General features: G+C 44.1%; 1 protein-coding gene across 3 annotated transcripts in view; it reads left to right on the top strand.

The window, feature by feature from the left end:
* Positions 1-20,162, top strand: part of ZBTB44 (zinc finger and BTB domain containing 44) — a 39,263-nt gene extending 19,101 nt beyond the window's left edge. The window contains exons 3-7 of one of the 3 annotated variants that reach the window (XM_066607008.1): positions 1,802-1,870; positions 3,519-3,603; positions 4,966-5,129; positions 5,651-5,951; positions 12,515-20,162. In XM_066607008.1, coding sequence (XP_066463105.1) covers positions 1,802-1,870; positions 3,519-3,603; positions 4,966-5,129; positions 5,651-5,951; positions 12,515-12,806 — 911 coding nt within the window. In that variant the 3' untranslated portion in view covers positions 12,807-20,162. The remainder of the gene's footprint in view (positions 1-1,801; positions 1,871-3,518; positions 3,604-4,965; positions 5,130-5,650; positions 5,952-12,514) is intronic. The other 2 variants (XM_066607010.1, XM_066607009.1) reach the window with 2 other exon arrangements.
* Positions 20,163-21,910: the final 1,748 nt, after the last annotated feature.

Below are 21,910 nucleotides of genomic sequence, written 5' to 3'. Positions count from 1 at the left end.
ATGAGCGAGCACGCTCGTTGAAGGCAGATGCTCAAGCGAGCTTCGCTCTTCTCAAGTAACTGGTTACATGCGGGTGGGCAGCGGACGAGTAATCTCTTACTCGAGAAGAACGATGCTCGCTCGAGTATCTGATTTAAACGAGCATGCTCAATCATCTCTAATTATGTGTGATCGCTGCTTACAGTCTAATCCATTTATTGTACACCCAATCGTCCTTGATGCTGGGAGCTCACATTCTAATCTCCCTGTATCACTCCCATCATTCCTAGGCTATGAGAACACAGGAATGTGGCCTTTAGTCAACACCCCAGTACTTGCCATTGAACCCCTAAAAGTTCATATGTTAGAAGAACAAATGGTGGCTGCTTAGTGTCCTCACATGGTTTCATCTCTGTGATGTCGCTCTACATCTGTTCCTTTGGGCTTTAAATTCTTTGTAACATTTCAGTACATTTTTAGTAGTATTTAACACATATAAGAGGGGTTTTTTTTTGCAACTATGTACTTAATCACACCTGGATAGTTACCAGATAACTATAGATCTGTGATGCTTTTGAGGTCCAGGCTTCTCCCATGGCCCCTTAATGTCACATGTTAGGTTGCTTAAATGGTCATTGAGCTTTCAGTAAATTTGCATAAATCAATAGTACTGGTGATTATACTGTAAGAAAGGTTGTAATATATCTGATCAAAGAAAAATAGTTGTTTGTCCACTCATTTCCTCTTCCGCCCCTCCTTCCAAAACTGTTCACTCACTCTAACAACTGCTAGACAGACTAACAGCTGACTGACAGATCAGATTACATGCAGCCCATAAAAGTGTATGCATGGGGGAGGAGGAGCCCAGTGAGAAAGAAGCACAGATAGGTTCCTGCAGTTAAAAGTAAGTGTTTTACACTCTCACAACTGCGTGATTCACATCTACACTGCTCAGTACTTCTCTGTAATGTCCTCTACTTTCTATGTACTGTGAATGGAAGGTATTATAACCCCTAGTATACACCAACCAGCTTTAAGAAAACTTACAATTAGAGAAAGAAGCTATAGAGAGGAAAACTGGTGAAGAATGCAGAATATAAGTTCTATAATGGTCAAAAACAGTGCCACTCATCATGCACACACACGATCGCTTATTCTGAAACGTACTTGAAGTGACAGGTACACTTTAAAGGGGCATGTACACCAATTACTAGTTATAACTTGCTAATCAGTGGGTGCCTCACCGTTGAGAGCCCTGCCGATCTCAAGAACTGGAGTTCAGTGTCCCCCGTCCGCACTGCGGGGTTGCTGCACTCCCCACTGTGAGGAGGAGGCTGAATAAAGCGCTGGTTGCCCAAGCGCATTAGGGCTCCATTCACTTTCAGTGAACTGCAGAGATAGCTGAACAGCACCTGCTCAGCTATTTTCGTCAGACCCATTGAAATGAATTGAGAGCTGACTGCATGCTCACCTAGCGCTCCATTCACAGTGACATCACTGCGGGGCGGAAAACTGATCCTCACAAGGACAAGCGGAGCGAGGCACAGGAGTTCTGTTCTTAAGATCAGCGGTGAGGCTCCACCATTCAGCAAGTTATTCCCTATGTAAAAGATAGGGGATTACTTATAATTGTGGTACACTCCTTTTAAAGACTCCAAATGTATATAGAAAGACTTTAAATGTATTTGTGCACTCAGGATGTGACTATGAGCGAAATGGCATGGGGTACCTTTCCCGGCTGCAGATGCCACTTATGTGTGGCACATTGTAGTGTCTGTAAGGAGGTCGTAAAGCTGAGTATTATCTTTTGTCTCATATCCAGTGCTCTCCCGCCAGTGTGCAGTTTTAGATGCAACCTGGGATGTGAATTACTGTGGATTTCAGAATTCAGGTCTGTACACTTACACGTTACCAGCAGTGGCCATTTCTGTGGCCCTTTTCTATGCACAGACATTGATATGCTCAGTTTATATAAGAGATTTAATATGTGATTAAATCTATAAGATGGCATCTTCCTGAGTCCAGGGCTGATTCTCTGACCGACATTACACTTGCTTAGTGCAATTCTGCAAACACAACTCCCATTCAAAACACATGCAAATCTCATCCTGTGCTGCACCCGCACCTGTCCAGGTGAGCAGTTCCAGTCCCGTCCTGCTTCCTACCATGTGCCATGCATTGTGCCCTTTCCTTATCCCTCTTCTGTAGTCCGTGAGATTATCAGGGGGATCACAAAGTGTTTCAGGGTGGATGATTTTGGGGTGATCAAAGCAAGAGGGTAGCATGTGTTTTGAGCTCAGTCCTCCCTGAGGTTTTCAACCCTTCATTTTCCATACTTTGCTATGACTATTTGAAAATCTAGACTATAATCTAGTCCCGTTAATTCTGGAGTTTTTACTGTACTTTTGGCACAGAGACCACCACAGCTGCTTATTCCGAATGAGGGTTAAATCTCGCTTATTGTTACTCTTGGTTTGGGGGTCCCTTGCACCACCTCCGCCTGCAGAATGGGGTTCATGATGTTCCACGTCAGTCTTGTTAACGGATTTTCGCTGATCTCACCCCTGTAAAGTTCAGTTTGCTGCTAATTGCAGCTTAGTTCACGTTAGGAGCACGTCAGCCGGGGGAGAGGCCGTTGCCATTATAGCATCCCATTGTGAAGGAATGTTCCACAAATAAGCTGTTTCGCCAAGCAAAGAATTATTACTTTCCTGCCGACCTTTGTACAGCTTGGTGAAGTCACTGAATATTTTCCATTTTCGTCATCACTAGAACGCAGCTCCTGATCAGTAAGGACGCTGATTCTTGGAACGTGCCGTATGATTTCCAGTTATAAATCACTTTGAGTCTAATGATGATGTCATAAAATGACACGTAACGTTACACAACAGGGAGTTCGGTTTTCTCCCACCCGATTTTTCCCTCCATTTTTAGTACACATTCTTTTTTGTGCATTACTTGTAAACATAGCCGTAGAAAAACACGTACTTCTATGGTGCTGTCTGTGTAGCCTGAGGCCGGGGCTGGGTAGAGACTTGTTACAGCCACCGTCCATTATAATAACACTATGTTGTGCAGCATTCCTCCCCACATAGCTAGTAGTCATATCACTAGGATAGGATAGGTAATCACTGATCGATGGAGATCTGACTTCCAGGACCCCCACTATCCTCAGATATAAAGGCACCCCCGCACTAGTTGCACTGTGGCTCCTTTACAGATTGAATGGACAGGACCCGCATTGTGTAGAGCAACTTCTGCCACTTGGTTTGGAAGCTGAACAAGGGTCCCAGTAGTCGGACCACAACAATCCTTCGATCACATCCCTGTCATAGGGTAGCACTTCTTTAAAATGTAAATAACCCTTTTGTTGTTGAATGATGGATGATTTTCTGCATTTGCTTTATCCGCTTTGTAGTAAGTGATGATGATGGTGATAACGAGTGTGTAACGGGTGGATGATTGACATGCACCTACATTATGTCCTGTTCCCTGACTGGACCAATGATAACCAGTGTTCTGTTTCCACTATCATCTAGGCTCCATTGACGAGGGTGTCGGGGAGGGTCTACCGACACTCCAGGGGACGGCGAGCAACAATGTCCATGCAGATGATGATGACAGGTAAGTGGCTCCTAGATAACGTGGTGTTGGCATGCTATACCTATATTGGTCCCGATTTGTTGGGACAGGCATTTTGTACCCCTGTTTTGATAATAACTGCGCTTGAGTAAGATGCGCCAATTTTGTAACTTTTTTTAAGAGGCATGCATTTTAAGACAGTCTGTGTACCTACAATCAAATCTACACAAGCTAGCGTAGACTTGCACCATAATTTATGTCAGTTTCTGGCATAAATCATGGTAAATATGTTGAGTTGTGGGAGGCCATGCTAAGCAACAACCACTTCTGCTTAAAAGTGCCACACGTGGCATAGAAGTGAAAGAGCCGCTTATATTTTGCACAGAGTGGCGTGCACCAATATTTATGTATAGCAATATGCATGTCCATCTAATAAAATGAGTGTCAGTCGCTCTCCTCACACCCAGGTCTCTGCTTGGCGATCCAGTGTACTACAGAGCAACCTATAGAAATGGCTCTCTGCTTGTCAGTAATGAAGCGAGTCTCTGTAGTAACCTGGCAGTGTAGCGGAGGGAGCTTCAGAAGGGACTACCTCATCAGCTGCCAGAGGGGAAAGGAGACTCATTACAGCATGTGGGCAGCACAAAATGATGCCCAGTACTTGCTAATGGACCTAATGTCCCTTATAGCCAGGTCTCACTGTAGAATCTCACCTGCTGGCCCTTTTATCTTTGGATTATTTAGTGATTTAGGGTGGCTTTACATGGGATAACTATTGGCTGAAGTATCACTCAAACAAGCAATTTTCAGCAATAGTTATCCCGTGTAAATGGCTCAGTAGTCCCTAATTTCTTCGTTTCGGCTCACTGAAACAAAGCGTCTAGTGAGCGACGACTTGCTCAGTGTGAACAGGTAGTTCTTCATCTTTGAACGATTGCCTGTTCACAGTAAATTGAGTCGGCTGGACGGAAGAGATCTCTGTAGCCCTCCGTCACTATTCTCTGAAAGACTATCGCTCCCTTGTGAAAGCATGGGAGCGATAAGTCTTGGGACAGCTGTCAGGTGACAGTCGTCCTGTATAAAGCCACCATAAGACCCTTATAATGAGAGCTAATGACACTGGCCCAGAGAAATCTAGCAAACTGTAAGTTTAGAACAGGAAGATGTGATCTACGGCCAGATGACAGTGGAATGCCCGTATGTCATCTAGATTAAACGAAGAAAGGATAATGCGTACAGATGGTGACTGTAATTCCTTGAGTCCATCACAGACCAGTAAAGACGCCACTATTGTTTAGGTCCTGACAGGACTTGTTGATCTTACAGACAAGGATCTTAATGATGTAGCCATTTAGTGACAAGGAGGTGTTTATCTGTCTCTGATGCTCTTGTTGTCTTCATTAGATTGGAGAATGTCCAGTATCCCTACCAGCTGTACCTGACTCCTTCCACGAGTAGCACAGAGCGGCCTAGTCCCAATGGCCCCGACAGACCTTTCCAGTGCCCAACCTGCGGAGTGCGCTTCACCAGGATCCAGAACCTGAAGCAGCACATGCTCATACATTCTGGTTAGTCTGTAGACACCAGAAATAGTGCTGGGTGTCCGTCACCGTCTTCATTGTATCTACCTGTCAGTGCATTGTGTGTATAGGTCTCTGCTTCACCCGTAGTGCTAACCATCAACATGAAAAGGGATGGGGTCTACTGCTGCTGTCTGTTTACTGCTCGGTCCTGTTATAATACATCGGTACACAGTGTGACCACAAGTAGGCGCTAACTGCAATAACATCCAGCTGTTTAATTACGGCCCCTATGGCTAGGACATGGCCCATGTCTTGAGTTATAGTTTTATTCCTGTGCTACCGCTGCACCACATGAACATGTAACATCAATAAGTAAGACGTTCTTCACCATTTCATGTATGATATAGTGTCTTATGGGGTTCAAACTCTTATCCCATACTGGAAGGACATTGCAGGTATCCTCAGTTGCACGTTAATGGCAGCTAACAGAGAGCAGTAGATTTATCGGGTATAAACTGTCCATTTACTTAAGAACTGTGTTGAACATATCCTCCTCTCTTTTCTAGGAATTAAACCATTTCAGTGTGATCGCTGTGGGAAAAAATTCACTCGGGCTTACTCCTTAAAGATGCATCGGCTGAAACACGAAGGTAAACGCTGTTTCCGGTGCCAGATATGTAGTGCCACATTCACTTCCTTCGGGGAATACAAACACCACATGCGGGTTTCCCGGCACATTATCCGCAAGCCTCGGATATACGAGTGCAAAACATGCGGCGCCATGTTTACCAACTCTGGAAATTTAATCGTGCACCTGAGGAGCCTGAACCACGAAGCGTCAGAGCTAGCAAACTACTTCCAGAGCAGGTGAGGTGCACATCAAGAAGTCAGCAGACACGGGCATAAATAACTGAATATTCCTCCACACAGCAGCTTCTCCAAATCCAACAGTGATTTCTATATGAGCCGGCCTACACACTTCTGTTAGTAGTGCTCATGTATTGATGAGGCATAGACTCTGGTTTTATTGGTCATGCCTGTGAGCACAGATAGCATCTGTTCAAGGGTCCGTCACATACAGAATGTTCCAGTAAGACCCCTTATAATTGTCCGACACTGATTTTTCTTGTTATCAGTGCATCTAATTTATTCCCGGGAAGGTTCTGCTTATAAATGTATTTATGTCCAGGGTGCCACATCAGAAATGTTTTTCAGATGGTGTATAATTACTATGTGACAACCAGGTATTTGATGGCAACAATCGGATTGGACCCCATTACAGGAAAGTAGTAAAAAGCATTTTTTTTTTTTTACAAGATGTCCCACTGAGCTATAATGCAACAGTCTGAATGCAGCTTCATTCTGTAATATGCCACCTCATACCCCCAATGCACTGGGTGCCCTGGTTATAAGCTGGCAGCAGTAAGAGGACTGACGTGTTTGTATCCCTTCTTCCCTTAGACTCTTATAGAGAGTTCCCACATCGGTTTTTACTACACTGTGGTATTCCATCAAGGGGTTCCATTATAGCTGCCGGGAACAGAATTATGACGGAACCCCTGAACGGAAATTGACACAACCATTTATTGCCATTAGTAAGATGGACACTACTTTGCGGTCTGTTTTACAAGGGTTCCGATTGTTTTCGTTATATTTAGAGTATAGAATAATGCAGAATAGCGTAGTAGACTACATTATTCTATACTCCAAATATAATGGAAATGAACAGAACCCTTATAATATCAAGGTGGAATGACAGTTAGTGGTTGCATTAGGTTCTGTTTGGGGGTTCCGTTACATTGCTGTCATGAAACCCCCTGACGGAATCCAACAGTGTAGTGAAAAAAACCACAGTGGAAATGCTCCCTTAGGTGTAGGAAGGCCTAGCAAGTTTAACGCTTATGTCACATGTGATTGGCTGGACTGCCTAGGGGGCAGAACTCTGCATCTATATATAGTATGTGCTTTATTTTTAGCCCCCGACCCCGTCACACTCAGCTTTTTTTAGCACTTCTCAATTGTATGTGAGGTAGAAGAGCTGATTGTCTTGATGCAAGACTCCGTCCAACCCTCTCCAGCTTCTGGATTTCTCTACAGAGATGAGAAACAAAAATCAGTTTTCTTAAATTGATGAATTTATAACAAGTTAGCAATAAATTATTGTATTAGCACCCCCTATACATGTGCCCACCCCCTTGCACACAGACTGAACCGTATAGACATTGACCCATCTTTGGGTGCTTTCACCAATAGCTGATTTGCTGTGAATGTTGGTGCAGCAGATTTCACCCCTTCAATTTGAATTTAATTGAAAGTGTGATATATGCTGCAGATCTGCAGCACAACCCACAGCGCATCAGCTACGTGTGAACGCACTCTTTATGCGGTTTATTACGCCTGTGGGATTCAGGTGGGGTGAATGAATCTCTCCCCACACCTGCTAATATGTCACCCTGCCGGAAGACGTCCCCTCCTGCACTGTTGTTTTACTATGGGGCATCTTGTCTTTTTTCTCCTGTGTGTCACGCATCCAAGTTCTCCGAAGCTTTTGAGGCCAAGTTACTTACTGGCAGAGCCAGTGGGATGCCAGACCTTTTTGTTTTCCCTTTGGATTGTAAGAGTGTGTAAATAAACATGTTAGAACTGGCTCCTTTCAGGGAGGTGTTGTTACTAGCGAAGTGTCCCTGCATTGCCAATCAGCAGAGTTGGGGACATTTGCACTGTTTGTCTCTCTTATCCACAGATATATGTCAGGGTTCAGTCATCGGTTTGTGTCCATATAGATTTTGATCAACAACATTTGGGAAGCTTGTAATATGGGACCGTGACCTCTTCCAGTAAGGCAGTGCTCAGGACGTTGTGACACACCAGACGCTCGACTGATGTACTTCTGGAGGTTTTCACATTTTAAAAATGTACAATTTTACCTGATTTCTCATTATTTTTTGCGTTTTAATGATAACGTCATTCCAGACCAGTAAATAGTCACCCAGTCCCCGGGGGTTCCTGTAACCTCATATGCCCACACATACACAGGTGGACCTGCCAATTGTTATACTATAGTGCGGTTTGCTTCCACTTCACTCCCGTATGGGGGTTAAAGCCTAGCAAGATGACTCGGACAGCGCTGAGGCAGAAGTGGCCAAAGTGAAATATCAGCCATTGTCACTCCTAGGCAGCCAATGTACAACCATTCAGGTACACTGATCGCTGCACCTTTTGCATTAATGGTCTCTCTCAGGGACGTTTGGCTACTTTAACCTTCTTACGTAAAGGGGAATGAGCAGGAGAAGTGTATAGAAACCTCTTTACTGAACATTTAATTGTAAAAGGGTTTTTTAATCTCTTTCTCTTATGCCGAGATCTGATTACTTGAAATTACGGGCCTAAAACTTGAGGCTGCATTACTGAGAGATTCTGATTTCATCGTTGTTAGTGACTTTGTGTGGATCGACATTTATTTCTATACACCGCCTGGCTTGAGTATTGGCATTTATATGTGGTCATTGGATAAAAATCGTTGTCACATGTCAACTCAAGGATGTAGATATCCACATCAAAACCTTAAGGCTGGGTTCACACAGGGCGGATTTGCCGCGGTTTTACCGCAGCAGATCCGCCCCCGGCCGCTAATCTCGGGATTAGCCAGCCATGTGTGGATGAGATTTCTCAGAAATCTCGTCCACACGAGACGACTAATCCGCCGCAGTAAATCCGGTTGAAACCGCGGCTGCGGTTTCAAAAGATTGAGCATGTCTGTTTACCTTTCCTTTTTTGTTTATTTACGTCGCGGCCGCACTCTCCTCTATGTGAGCGCCGGCCGCAACGGAAAAGCATGCGGCTGGGCCGCTTCAAAGCCACTGCGGCTTAAACCGCGTCAGTTCTCCCGGCGGAAATCTCTCGGTTTTTGCTGCGGCCAAACCACGAGATTTCCGGCGGGAATCCGCCCTGTGTGAACCCAGCCTAAGTGAATATTTTACTTAGTCTCAGTAGTGCAGCCACAGGCTTCAGGCCTGTAACTTCAGGCAATCAGATCTCCGCTCAGAAGGAAAATATTAAAAAGCGTCTTTCATATATTTCCTTGGTCATTGCAGGTTTTCTTTTCATTTTTTTTCTGACCACTCTCCTAATTGTGAGCCATTTCCACTGTTCTGTGATGCATGATTACGATGATCTCTCTTCTTTCTGTCTTAACCTCCTCACCCCATTGTTGAGCTCTGTGCCTCTTTCTTGAGATGTTTGCTTCCTGCTCTTTTCTTTGCTGTAAATATTTGCAGAAACTCTTGAAGGCTTTTCCATAAAGTCTATGATAGAGTTCCACATAAAGAGCGCATAGATAATTGATTGAAAATTGGACTCAAAGAATTGATGGTCCAGTGGATTCCCAGGTGGTGTGTATTCTGAACACAGACTGGTTAGGAGTGCTGACTACAAAGGACTGTCCTGGGCCCTATTCTTTTCAGTAGGTTTGTAGGTGACACAGAAGAAGGCTTAAAGGGGTTTTCCAGGCAAATGTTATTGATCATCTAGCCTCAAGATAGGAGTGAAGTGTTTTTAATAAGAAACTGAACACCAGAACAAGGGGGCACAATCTGAGATTAGTTGTGGGTAGAGCAATGTCAGAAAATATTACTTTACGGAATGGGTATTACATAACTGGAACCAACTTCCAGCAGATGTGGTTGAAAACTCAACAAAAAGTGAAGTTAAGATAAGCATATATCTATCCTAGGAGAAAGATAGAAAGGCAGACTAGTTGGACCGGGTGCTCTTATTCTGCTTTCAGTCTTAACAAACCATAGTATGTAAGGCCAAAAAAAGACATGTAAATCCAGTTCAGCCTATTTTCCTTGATGCAGAGGAAGGCAAAAAAACTCCAGTGAGGTAGAAGCCAATTTTCCTAATTTAAGGGAAAAAAATCCTTCCCGACTCCAATCTGTCAATCGGAGTAATCCCTGGATCACCGACCCTTCTGAAGTAATTGGTGACCATAACATGTAATATTGTATCGCTGAAGAAAGGCGTCCAGGACCCTTTTAAACGCTTATTGAGTTCACCATCACCACGTCCTCAGGCAGAGAGTTCCATAGTCTCACTGCTCTTACAGTAAAGAACCCTCTTCTATGTTGGGGCAGAAACCTTCTGTCCTCTAGATGTAGAGGATGCCCCCTTGTTACAGTCACAGTCTTTGGTATAAATAGATGATGGGAGACATCTCATCTGTCTTTTTTCTAAACTAAATAAGCCCAATTTTGATACCTCGCTGGGTATTGTAGTCCACCCATTCCATTTATTACTTTAGTTGCCCACATTTGTACCCGCTCAAGCTCCGATATGTCCTTCTTGAGTACCGGTGCCCAAGACTGTCCACAATATTCCATGTGTGGTCTGACCAGTGGCTAGTAAGGAGGAAGAACAATGCTCTCATCATGTGCCCCTAGACCTCTTTTGATGCACCCCATAATCCTACTTGCCTTGGCAGCAGCTGCCTGACACTGGTTGCTCCAGTTAAGCTTACAGTTAACTAAAATCCCCAAGTCCTTTTCCATGTCGGTGTTTCCCATTTAGTGTGTAATGGGGACATGTATTTCCACTGCCCATGTACATAACCTTAAATTTATCAGTGTTAGGCCGCTTTCACACGGGTGGCGCAATATCATCGGTAGAAAATCGTAGCGATATCGCATCTGTGTTCTGTGCGATATTGCTGCGTTTTCTCGTGGTGATATTGTCATTTTATGCCGCTACAAAGTTGCACAACTTTGTAGCCCTCCTTTCTTGGGATTTTTTTGGGGGGAGGGAGGGGCTTGAAATATAAGCCCTATCTGCATCAAAAGAGAAAAAAAAAATACATCAGCTATCAGGCTCTTGTCAGCTCCGGCACACGTCTCCTCTGCTGCTCCAGCACAGTTTTCTGTAGTCTTCAGGCAGCCCTTCCTGGATTGGAGGTTAAAATCTTTGCCTCCAAGAAGCGCTGGCTGTGATTGGCTGAGCCGTGGCGCTTGAGAACCAATTGGAGCTAGCGCTTGATGAATCAATCACAGCCAGTGTTTTTGCGTGATGCGATAAACAGAGAGGCTCCATAGGGAAACATGGGTTACAAAACATCGCAAATCGCGGCTGTATAGATAGAGCATGTGCGATTTTGTATTCTCGCAATGTAGCAGCCTACAAAGCATTCCTAATGTCAAAGAACCCATCGGAAAGCATGGGCTCCACATACATGTGATTTGTAGCGCTGTCCCATTGCAAGAAAATTGTGCAGTCTTGTCGCCTGTGTGAAAGCGACTTGAGCCTCATTTGTCACTTTTCTCCCCAAGACTCGCATTTATCCAGATCCATTTGTAACCACCTTCTGCCCTCTTTTGTTATTTACTTTATATAGTTTTGGGTCATCTGCAAATATTGATGTTTTATCGCACAATCCTTCTACCTGGTCATTAATACAGTGTTTCCCCGAAAATAAGACAGTGTTTTATATTAATTTTGGTTCAAAAAGGTTTAACTTTTTTACATGTATAGCTGCCTGGACACTATTTAAATTGACTTTTTTAATTAACTGTTAGCAGGGCTTAATTTTGGAATAGGGCTTATATTTCAAGCATCCTCAAAAAGCCTGAAAAATCATTTAGCATCCTCAAAAATTCTGGAAAATCATGCTATGTCTCTTATTTTTAGGGAAACAGGGTAAATATATTAGAAAGAATAGGGCCCAGTACTGCCCCCTGTGGTAACCCACTCAGAGTATGTACCATTTATAACCACCCTCTGCTTTCTCACTGAGCCAGTTACTTACCCACTTTTCTGTGTTCCTATAATGGTGATAAGTGATCATATATATATATATATATATATATTACTTTTGTATTTTACTGTAAAGTCCTTCTCCTTAGAACCCCTCTCATTGGAAGTTGTCAGAAGCCAGTGACCCTGACCTGAGGAAAGTGGGTGAAAAGCAGCAGCATCCTAATTATAGATCTGTAACTATTAGGGTGGTTTCACACCTGCATTGGGGATTCCACTTTCCTGCTTCCTCTAGGGAGCAGGAAAGGGGAATCCCCGCGGCCGAACGGTTCTATCTCAGGATGGAACCAAACAACACCCTACGGATCACATTGACGATAATGGGGTCCACCCGCTTTCCGCTCAGCTGCCCGGTATTTTCAGCCGCAGCTGTGACGAAACCTCCGGCCGGACGCAGATGTGAAACCACCCTAACACCTGCTTTCCTTGTCACTGCTCATAGGCTAAGGATTATGTAGGTCAAGCTGGATTCACACATCGCGTTTCAGTGGCTTCACGTCGGCTTTCCTTCTGCCACTAAACCGCGACGTTTGACCCCGCCTCCATCTAATGTTGGGTGGGGGGAGGAGCTTGTTCCCCCTTTATAAACGTTATCATGGTAAGATTGTCTGTTTTTTTCTCCCCAGCGATTTCCTAGTCCCGGATTACCTGAGTCAGGAGCAGGAAGAGGCTCTTGGGCAGTATGAGCTGGCAGAACACGGCTTTGAAAGCAACTCCTCTGTCCAAATGCCTGTCATCTCCCAGGTCTCCTCCACTCAGAACTGCGAGAGCACATTCCAACTGGGCTCCTTGAGCGGCCTTGCAGAGAAAGAGGGAGATGAGGAGGAAATGACCGAGCCTGCTAAGGCCAGCCCCCTGGAAGAAACCATCCGAGATGACACCCCCAAAACAGAGGTGGCTTCCATTGCTGTGGAATAGCTGATACCTGGAAACAGCCACCCTGCACCCGGACTTCAGCCAACTCCGAATTCTTCATTTTTAACTTTTTTTTTTCTTCTCTTCTTCTTCTTCTTTGGGAAATGCCTGTGTTTGGTCAGTTCTAGTTCTCTCTATATTTCTTTTTACCTAAGGACAATGCAGGGAGAGCAGCCGAATTCGCCACAGGCAAAAACCTGGAATCCGCTGCTTGTCCTTTTTAATGAGAGGAGCCTTTGCTTTTGTTTATACCCAGCGCTCTTTACCTGGATTATTCCTTGCACATTGCTGGTTGATGACCTTTTACAACACTATCACACACGGCGCCATTGACCCAGTGGTGCAGGATGATGCAACCATCAGTAACTCCTACCCTCCTCCTCTGGCGTTGCGTGATCGTCTGATCCTTAAAGGGACAGACCAACGGAACAGTCACTGGAGGTGCGTGCATTGCAGCAGGAATTCTCTGTTCCTGGAAACTACAGAACTTTTCCTTCATCATAGGAAGCTTGAAATTTTTAATGTAATTGTGTTCTATGATTGGAGTGTTTCATTCTCTTTATTTGATGTGAGGAGTGACCTGTATTGTCTCGGTGGGATGTTGCTGCACTGGTACAGACATTGACCTCCATTGCCCAAGCTTAACCTGTGTGTTCATTTTAGAAATTCTTTGACCAAATGTTTTCACCAGCAACGTGAATTGTACAGATCATCTCCCGACGGACGTTCATCCCGTTCTGTCACCTCTGTGAGAGCTGTAAAGACGTTTAGCCCGACCAACCTAATTCTACGGTTCAGCTAAAGTCGGCAAGCACAAGGTATAGACCTGCACTAAGCTAAATTCCGATTGGTTAATATTTGATAGTTCGGCTGCTGTTGCTATATGTAAACGATATGACCCGGTTTCCTCTTTATTTACTAACCTTTTTATTATACCTGGAACTTGTAACTTTACTACTTTATAGGAGTTTTATTATTATTATTTTTGTTTTTATTTGATTTTAAGCCTTACCGGAGCGGAAATCCCAGCTTTTAGGGCTTTTCTACTCTAGATGGAAATCTTATGAGACCTGCAGTTTTGGTTGGCACAGCCTTTGTTGTCATTGGCTGGTCGCAATTGTTGGCATGTTGTATACGACGACAGTGAGTGAGGAAAAAATGAGGAATTTCTGCTCAGGGAAAGCCACCAGCAGATAAAAGCTACTGTCTAATAGCGCAAGATCAGGGCCTGTCGTATAGAAGGTGACTTCTCAGGCGAAACGCAATGCAAATTAGTGCAGGGACGAGGTGCCAATTTAATTTCTGCTCATAACGGTGCACAAAGCCTATAAAAGTGATTGGGAGTGGGGTGGTCTCGCCATCTTTAAGCGCTCCTTCTGTATTGGGCATAGTCTGTGCATCCGTTTCAGTATACTGTAAACATAAGCAGCTGATTTATGAGAAGTCACTGGATGTAACATCAAGATCGGAACCTTCTTGGAGGTCACATCCACTTCTCTGGTCAGTTGTCCATGTGCAAATTAGTTCTTCCTTGGTGGGTATAATAATAGACCAGTAAATCCTCCCAATATGTCCCCTAGAATTGGGTGGGATGGTTACTCATCTCTAGTTGTCATGTGATCTATAGATAAGAGACCAGGAGTCCTCACAGATATGTACATATACATCTCTCTCTTCCCCAGAATGCACGTCGCTTTGCTCCACAATTGCAATCATACTTAGAGTACCTGCGCTTATAGAATAGGTGGGTATAAGCAGTTTCACATTATGTTTTATCAGCGTATTCTGTACATTTTTAGTACGAAACCCCTATTCAGCTTGGAGAAGACTGTGATGAGAAACCGTTCTCAGCTAGATAACTACATAGCTGAACGAGGTGCTCCAGCTGTGCCTGAACTGTTCTCTCTAGTGCAGGCACAGCTATTCCATATGATAGTTTAAAAATCAAAATAATAAAAAAAGGCTTTATTAATAACTTAGCTCAATGATCTGTTCCCCTATGCTCTTTTATTAGCCTCTGCTTATCTGTCCCCCAGCTCTGTGTAAGGAGACGCCGTTCTGTGCTGCAGACAGCTTCTCCTTTTCACAGCACCGTGCAGTCGGTTTACAGTACTGTATGTCACAACCCGATGCACTGAGACAGGATGCTAATAAAAATAGAGCTAGAGAATGGATCATTGGGCATAGACGAAGTATGTTTATTAATAAAGGCTCTTTTTAGATCTTAAATTTTAAATGGTCATATGGAACAGCTGTGCCTGCACTATAGAGAACAGTGCAGGCACAGCCGGAGCTCCCCGTTCAGCTATGCAGTTAATTAGCTGAAGACTGATTTCTCAGCACCGTCTTCATCTAGCTGCATAGCTATATAGGGGTTTTGTATGAAAAACGCACAGAATAGGCTGATAAAATATATTGCAAAAATGCTTTTAATCGCCTGTTCTGTACTTTTTAGGGAAAACAAATAGAGTGCAGCTACTCTGTAGCATATAGAGCTGCGGTGTGGGCTAGTGTTGGAGCAGTGAGGATGGCACAGAGTAGGTGTTGGAGCAGTGTTTAATGCCTTTGTGGAGACGGCTCCTTCCCCTCCTGGTGTTTTCTTTTTCTGGCAGGAGCTAAGGTGTTTGTGGACTGGTTCCTGCTATTCTAAGTAACATGACAGTGGGTGGGAGGATTTGGCAGACAGGTGCACCGCTGGGATCCTGCAACACCTGGTTAGAATGCTAATAAACAACGTGTGGGGTTTGTGCAAATTGGCCCGGTTCACGTGGTTGGGTGCGGCCCTTTCTAACTGGAGCTGTGGAGGTTTTTAACTGTTTTCTAGTTTTTAGATGCAGTCATTTGTTTAGAGAAGACACTGCTAGCAAGCGTTTAATACGTTACAAGCATGATGGTCGCTGACCTTTTTTAAGGATGCGTGAATCAGTCACTGCATTGATTCACAGATCACACTTCTTCCAGGATGCGTGACTCTTCGTAAGCCCATATTCACATGTAATTCTGAGATGACGCTGCACATAAGATGGTTTAGAAGAGGAACAGTCTAGAATCGCTCCAGTAGAGTGTCTTACTTTCTGACCTACTGCACTACACAGCATCAGACTTTTATGGTAGTATCCTGCGTCATCACTTTGAGGTAGGTAAAGTGCTACAGATGCTGTGTACACATCCCTGACTCTGCCCACTCACCGGTACTATATACATATATATGAAGGTACTATGATAAAACTACTCTCACCATTCACTCTTCACAAGCGAAGGATGCCTGCTGTGTAATGCAGGAAATCACCTCACTGTCGCCTCCAGTCTGTCAGCAAGCGGTTAGCGCCCACTAATTAACACATGGAATTTAGTCCAGTGGTCTGCAGCCGTGGAGAAGTACAACTCCTATCAGGTCTTAAACCATTAGTGAAAATGAGCATCAAGACTTAATCAGCCATGTAGGATGCGATATGCATCAAATTTTATAATTAGGAAGGAGATTGATGAGATGGTCCGGTGACATGTGACGTCTCTCATCAGATGGGAGCTACGTTCATTTTTTTTTCTTTCCATGAAAAATAAAATGCCAAATGAAAACAGCACAATATGAACAATCGCACAATCCCCCTCCCTGTGAGCGTGGCTCCCAGACCACACTGGTCATCTTTTTATATCTGCCTTCCCTCCCCATTCATTGATACAAAATATACAGATTTCTGGAGATATTTTATCAGTCCCTGAAGTCTAGCAACGGTTCCACCCCAGTATAGAGGTCACGTATAGAACACTATGTTCTTATATGACGTAGAGTCCTAAAACACTGGCTACATCCCCAGCAGGAGCCCTCTTCTCCAGACCGCTCGGTGTCAGGCCACTTTCACACGGCTGAGAATCTTGCATGAATGTGAACCCCATTCTTTTGAATGGAGTCACATACATGAGCGATTTTGTGCTTATTTTCTACCCACATCACATCGTGATGCAGGGAAAAAAAGTGCCATGTCCTATATTTGGCCATTCCCTCGGAACGCCTCGCCCTTTGGTTTCAATGGCGCCGGAAAAAACATCACATGACATGCGAGTGCAATGCGATGCGAGGTTTCCCATTGAACACAATGGGAAACACTTGCAGATCCTCCACACAGCTGAAAGCTTTACCGGAAGATCGCTACTTCCCTGTCAAAAGCGCCTTGCATCCGCGAAGACATTGCACATTCCTGAGCATGATTTTGGGCTGAGTTTCACGGCCCGATATCATGCTCGCCCGTGTGAAATTAGCCTAAGTCTTATCACAGATCCTCCGTGTATTTTCTGCCGTAGGCTAAGGACTTAGTGCAAGTTCTTCCATTTACATCACCGCACACACTAGTTCTTGTTAGGGACCTTTCACACGAGCAAAATTGGCCTGCAGGATGCACCACAAACTGCTGTGATATCCGCACCAAAATCTGGAGGCTACCAGCAGATTTTGATGCAGAATTGAAAATGGTCTAAATGTGCCTGCAAGTCCTCAACAAAATTTGCAATTAGAGCTGCGGATTTTGGTGCGCAGCTTTGTGTCTTGCTGCACATCCTGAAAGATAATTCCACCCATGATCACTGTTCTCACTCAGTATTAAATCTCTCCTGTGATAAATGATCTGACGGTTTATTAAGCACTTATTACCTGAGATTCAATCATTAGCCAGCTTCATGTAATCAACATCACTGGGGCTGGGGACATAAGGGACTGCGATGGCCCATCCACCGGGATAGCAATAGAAAATAGTAGAAAATCTTTCCCCATCTAGTGTACTTGGAAGCCTTGCAGCCAGTGCCACGTCCATTGTGCAGCATGTGGGTGTCAGTAGTTGAGTATTCTGGGTTTTGCATTTCTTTGCTGGTGTCATTTACCGTTGACTCCTACCAGTCCTGGGCAGCCCCTACTCATGTTCTGGCTCTTCTTGGCTCTGCACTGTAGTCCAACCAACCATGGGCTGTATAATATAGATATATATATGACAGTTGCTGTCTGTGAGTCCTGGCGCCCTCATCCACCCAGCACAATCCTCCACCTCGTCCCTCTACAGGTCCGCTCCACTGTAACCCAAATAAGAAGTTGCGTTCTGCCTTGAAGTTGTTTGCACACGGCCCCCTGAGGTAAGGAGACGGGGTGCTGGGACATAGCACCAAGGTGCGCTCTGAACCAACCCCCTGCTTTATAAAACATTAGAAAATCCCTTCTACTTGACGATCTGTCCTAATATGTACACAATTCAGCTGTAGGGTACCCTTCCCCGAACGTATCTTAAACCTAGCATGTATATTCACTTGTTGGCAAGGATTGCTTTCTTTTTGTTTTAAATATATAACAATGTTTAAAGAGAATTGACACATTTTATATACTTGTATCTGGCTTTTAACATTTTTATAGTACCCCATTGTTCTTGGTGGCGACAATATCTATTTTTGTGCCCATTTTTGGAAAAAAAGTGCCGTTTTGGAAATGTTACAATTATTTCTACAGTTCTTGTATTCAATGTGAAGGTCACGGTTGTTTAATTTTGTTGTCCTTTTTCTTTTCTGATCTGTTTTTCGAGCCTGTAGCTGTACGCTTTTGATGTTTCCCAATGTCTGAAAGGGGGCGGAGCCAAGCAATATCCCACCCATTTGCTAAACGTAGAGAAGCAATTGTGGCCCCTGGAGGGAACCATTGACATGTACTCATTGGGTATATCTTGTGTTAAAGGGACACACCTCATAGGAAAGACTCCTCCTACTCAGATGAGGGCATCTACAAAGATCAGTTTTATACTGGGGAAGTAATGAGGTCATTTGCACTCGTTAAACAAAATCTGGTTCTGTTTCATGGGGCTCGGAGTTCCATCACAACTGTGGCCCTTTGGAAGACCGTTTACAGCAGTGGTCTGTAGCCCTCGCGTTTTCAGCTCTTGTTAAAGTACAATACCCAGGATCCCCAGGTCTTACAGCAGGATGCTGATCACTGATTTATGGGGTGCAGATAACTGACTTTCAAAGGTCATCTAGTATCTGCCATAAGGGGGGGGGGGTCATCTCTCCTAGTGACACATGCTCTATAAATGTTAATCTGAGAGGGGGAGATCCATACTTGCATCATACACAAGTTCTAATGCTAATTAGCATGCACGAAACCTTGCTGGGGCATTACTGGGTTAAAGTGCTCCCTTCTGACAGTTGAGGATTGGCAATCACTCTCATTAGTCTTGTACGGTGATGAGCGAACTTCAAAAGTTTGGTTCGGCCAGTTCGCCGTACTTTTTCAAAAAGTTTAGTTTGTTCTGAGATAGTTCGGACCGAACTGGAAATTTACTAAAACCACTAAAACTGGTGTATGACACTAAGAGCAATCAAAGCTGTATATATCACCTGAAGTGTTATACAGGGCTCTTAGACGGTGTTAAACACCAGTGTTCAGGATTAGTGTTGAGTGAACCGAACCAGTAGAACCCTGTTTTGGGTAGAACTTTGCTGAAAGTTTGGTTTGGAAAGAACCTGAATGAAGCTTTTAGCAAAGTTCAACACTAGTCTTGTCCATAACAGACTCTCTTTAAATGATGTATATGGAGGCTGTGTCACCTTCCAACTTTTAAATGAGTAAGGAACCCGTTACTTTCCAGTTTTCTGCACCTACTGAATTTGCTGTTTTCCCTGCCTGCACCGACCGGGAAGACACTAGAAAGGAAGCCATTCAGAATATTTGTGGCCTCTACATAGCGTGTCCTGTGGTAATAGATTTAGAATTCACCTATTTGTCTTCTAGGCACTCGACGTATCACTAATGATAATTACAGTAATTAACGTAACAGTGAAGATCACCAAGAAAACACATATCACACTGCTTTTGTAATTTCACCATAAAAAGGAAAAAATCGGATTCTTAATGATCCAGCACAAATTTTCTATTCTGAAGAGTGATAAACCAGAGAGGAGTCGTTTAGGAGGAGTCTGGGAGGTTCCCTCTGTTCCCCACGACGGTCATCTATCTTGTAGACTGTTTCCTTCTGTAGCGCAAGTCGGCATGAGGTGGTGGGAATTGTGCGCTTGGCTCCGCCCCTCTTGTGTAATGTGTATATAACTCTGTATAGCTACATGGAGTTCGAGCTTGTGGGATAAACGAGGAGTACGTGTCGGCTACATTTTGCCTGGTTGTTTAATCATAAAAATAAAAGGAGAAAAAAAAAACAAAAACCTTGTATGAAAACGCAGAAAGGATTTCAGTTCTCGCCTGGCACCATCATAGGTCAAATTAAGGACAAAAAAAAAAACACAAAAAAAAAGTTAGTTTTGAGTGTCTTTGGATAGAAACCTGATGATGATGCGAAGATTTTTCATTAAAATATATTATTATTAATGTTTTCTGCTTGTGGCTGCTTCTTCTTTGTGGACAGTTCATCATATTCTGCACGCAATGAGAACTTGCAAGACACATAAGGAGCCGCAACGTCCGAAATATGCCATCCCCTTCTCTGTTCCTGAGTGATCACCAGTATGGCAGCCATTACTGCCCTAACATTGGCTGTTACTTAGCTTTTCCAGACTCCTGATTGGCAGATCTACCCAGTTACAAAGCAATACACAGTCAGTGCTCGAGGTATATCTGCAATTCAGGATTCAATGGGTAAGGACGAATCTGGGGATTTTTGGGGTGTAGGGGGTTTATAGTCTTGTCCATCCTGTTAGGACTTCCGATGTTGCCTTTGGACTGATTCTCACTAATTAACAGTTTTATAAATACCAAGATCTGGTGTCTTCCAACATTTTGGTCTTTATAGTCTTGTCCATGGTTAATACCAACATCGCATATACCACTACAGCACAAAATCCTCAGGAGAAGCACGGATGCTGCAGCCAGCCTTCCATTAAAGGTATACCTCCATATGTCACTGTATAGGCATACGTGGCTCAAAGGGTTCCCCTGCAAAAAAGCTTTATGCCATCGTGGGTCCATTTTTTTGTGGTAACCCTTGGTATAAGAAAGTGCATTCTGCTGTGTTCACATCTCTGTTGCATATTTCGGCCAAAATCATGAAAAAGCACAGTATGTTGTGGTATTTTGTCGAGTAAAATTCCAGGCGGCAGGACTGAAACTTGATGGAGGCCACTGCGGTAATAAAGGTCATCAAGTACCGTTCATGTCCGGCACGTGCCTGATCCGCCAGTTCGTTATTTTCATTGTTGAGCTCCTATGATGGATACAACAATAGAAAATATGAAGCACAAATCTGTGGGGAAAAAAAAAAGTATGTTGCCACGTACCACCCCAAAGAAACCCTAAAGGAGACTCTTGCCCTCCGTTGGGGAATGGAGCCTTAGGGATATGTTTAACTTAACCGCCAGGAGCCTTTCCTGGCGTATACGTTACCTATAGGGCTGAGATGCAATATGTACTGACCCGTAGAGAAGGTTTGCACACACCCCAGGATCTTACCTGTAGCAGCCTGCAGCTCCGCATCAGGTGACCCCGCTGATTACTGTGCCCATGTACCTACTGCACCCGATGCCAGCTTGTTTCCTGCCTCCTCACACTTCCCTGTGGACATGGATTTCTCTGGCAGTACACCTGTAACTTCTGAGAACAAACCACACATACAACTTGGCTGCATTCTGCAAACATGTCTACCCCCCCGGGGTGATGCGTGAAGACACTTGTTGACTCCTGGCATCTAGCAGAGCGTTGATAGAAATCTCTACCCGTCCTGTAAGTGAAGTCATGAGCTTCAGATATAAATACTCCACATGGGTGAGTGATGTAGGCAGCCGCAAGACATCGTGCATAAGACGGCCACCATGTGGTTTAGGGCCCAGCTTTTCCAAAGTCCTGAAAGGTAATATACCTAGCCATATATCTACACAAATCTATTCTCCAGTGGTGCTTGTTATGTAAATGTACAGGGGCCTAGAAAAGCTGGGTGACAACTCTTGTAGCTGTAATATCAATGCTTTTTATTCAGTTTTCCAAGAAGCAGATATAATTGAGTAAAACCCAACAAAAGACAACTATTTGACTTTTTTTCTGGGATTTTCTAAATATTTGAGTGATCGTTCCAGAGATGGGCAGCAGCTGGGGCACATATAGCTGGTGGTGAGCTGGAGCTGTGTGCAAG

This window comes from Eleutherodactylus coqui, chromosome 6 (assembly GCF_035609145.1).
Source record: "Eleutherodactylus coqui strain aEleCoq1 chromosome 6, aEleCoq1.hap1, whole genome shotgun sequence".
In the NCBI taxonomy this organism is placed as follows: domain Eukaryota; kingdom Metazoa; phylum Chordata; class Amphibia; order Anura; family Eleutherodactylidae; genus Eleutherodactylus; species Eleutherodactylus coqui.
The sequence above is the reverse complement of the archived record's forward strand: the minus strand, read 5'-3'. Positions and strand labels throughout refer to the sequence as shown.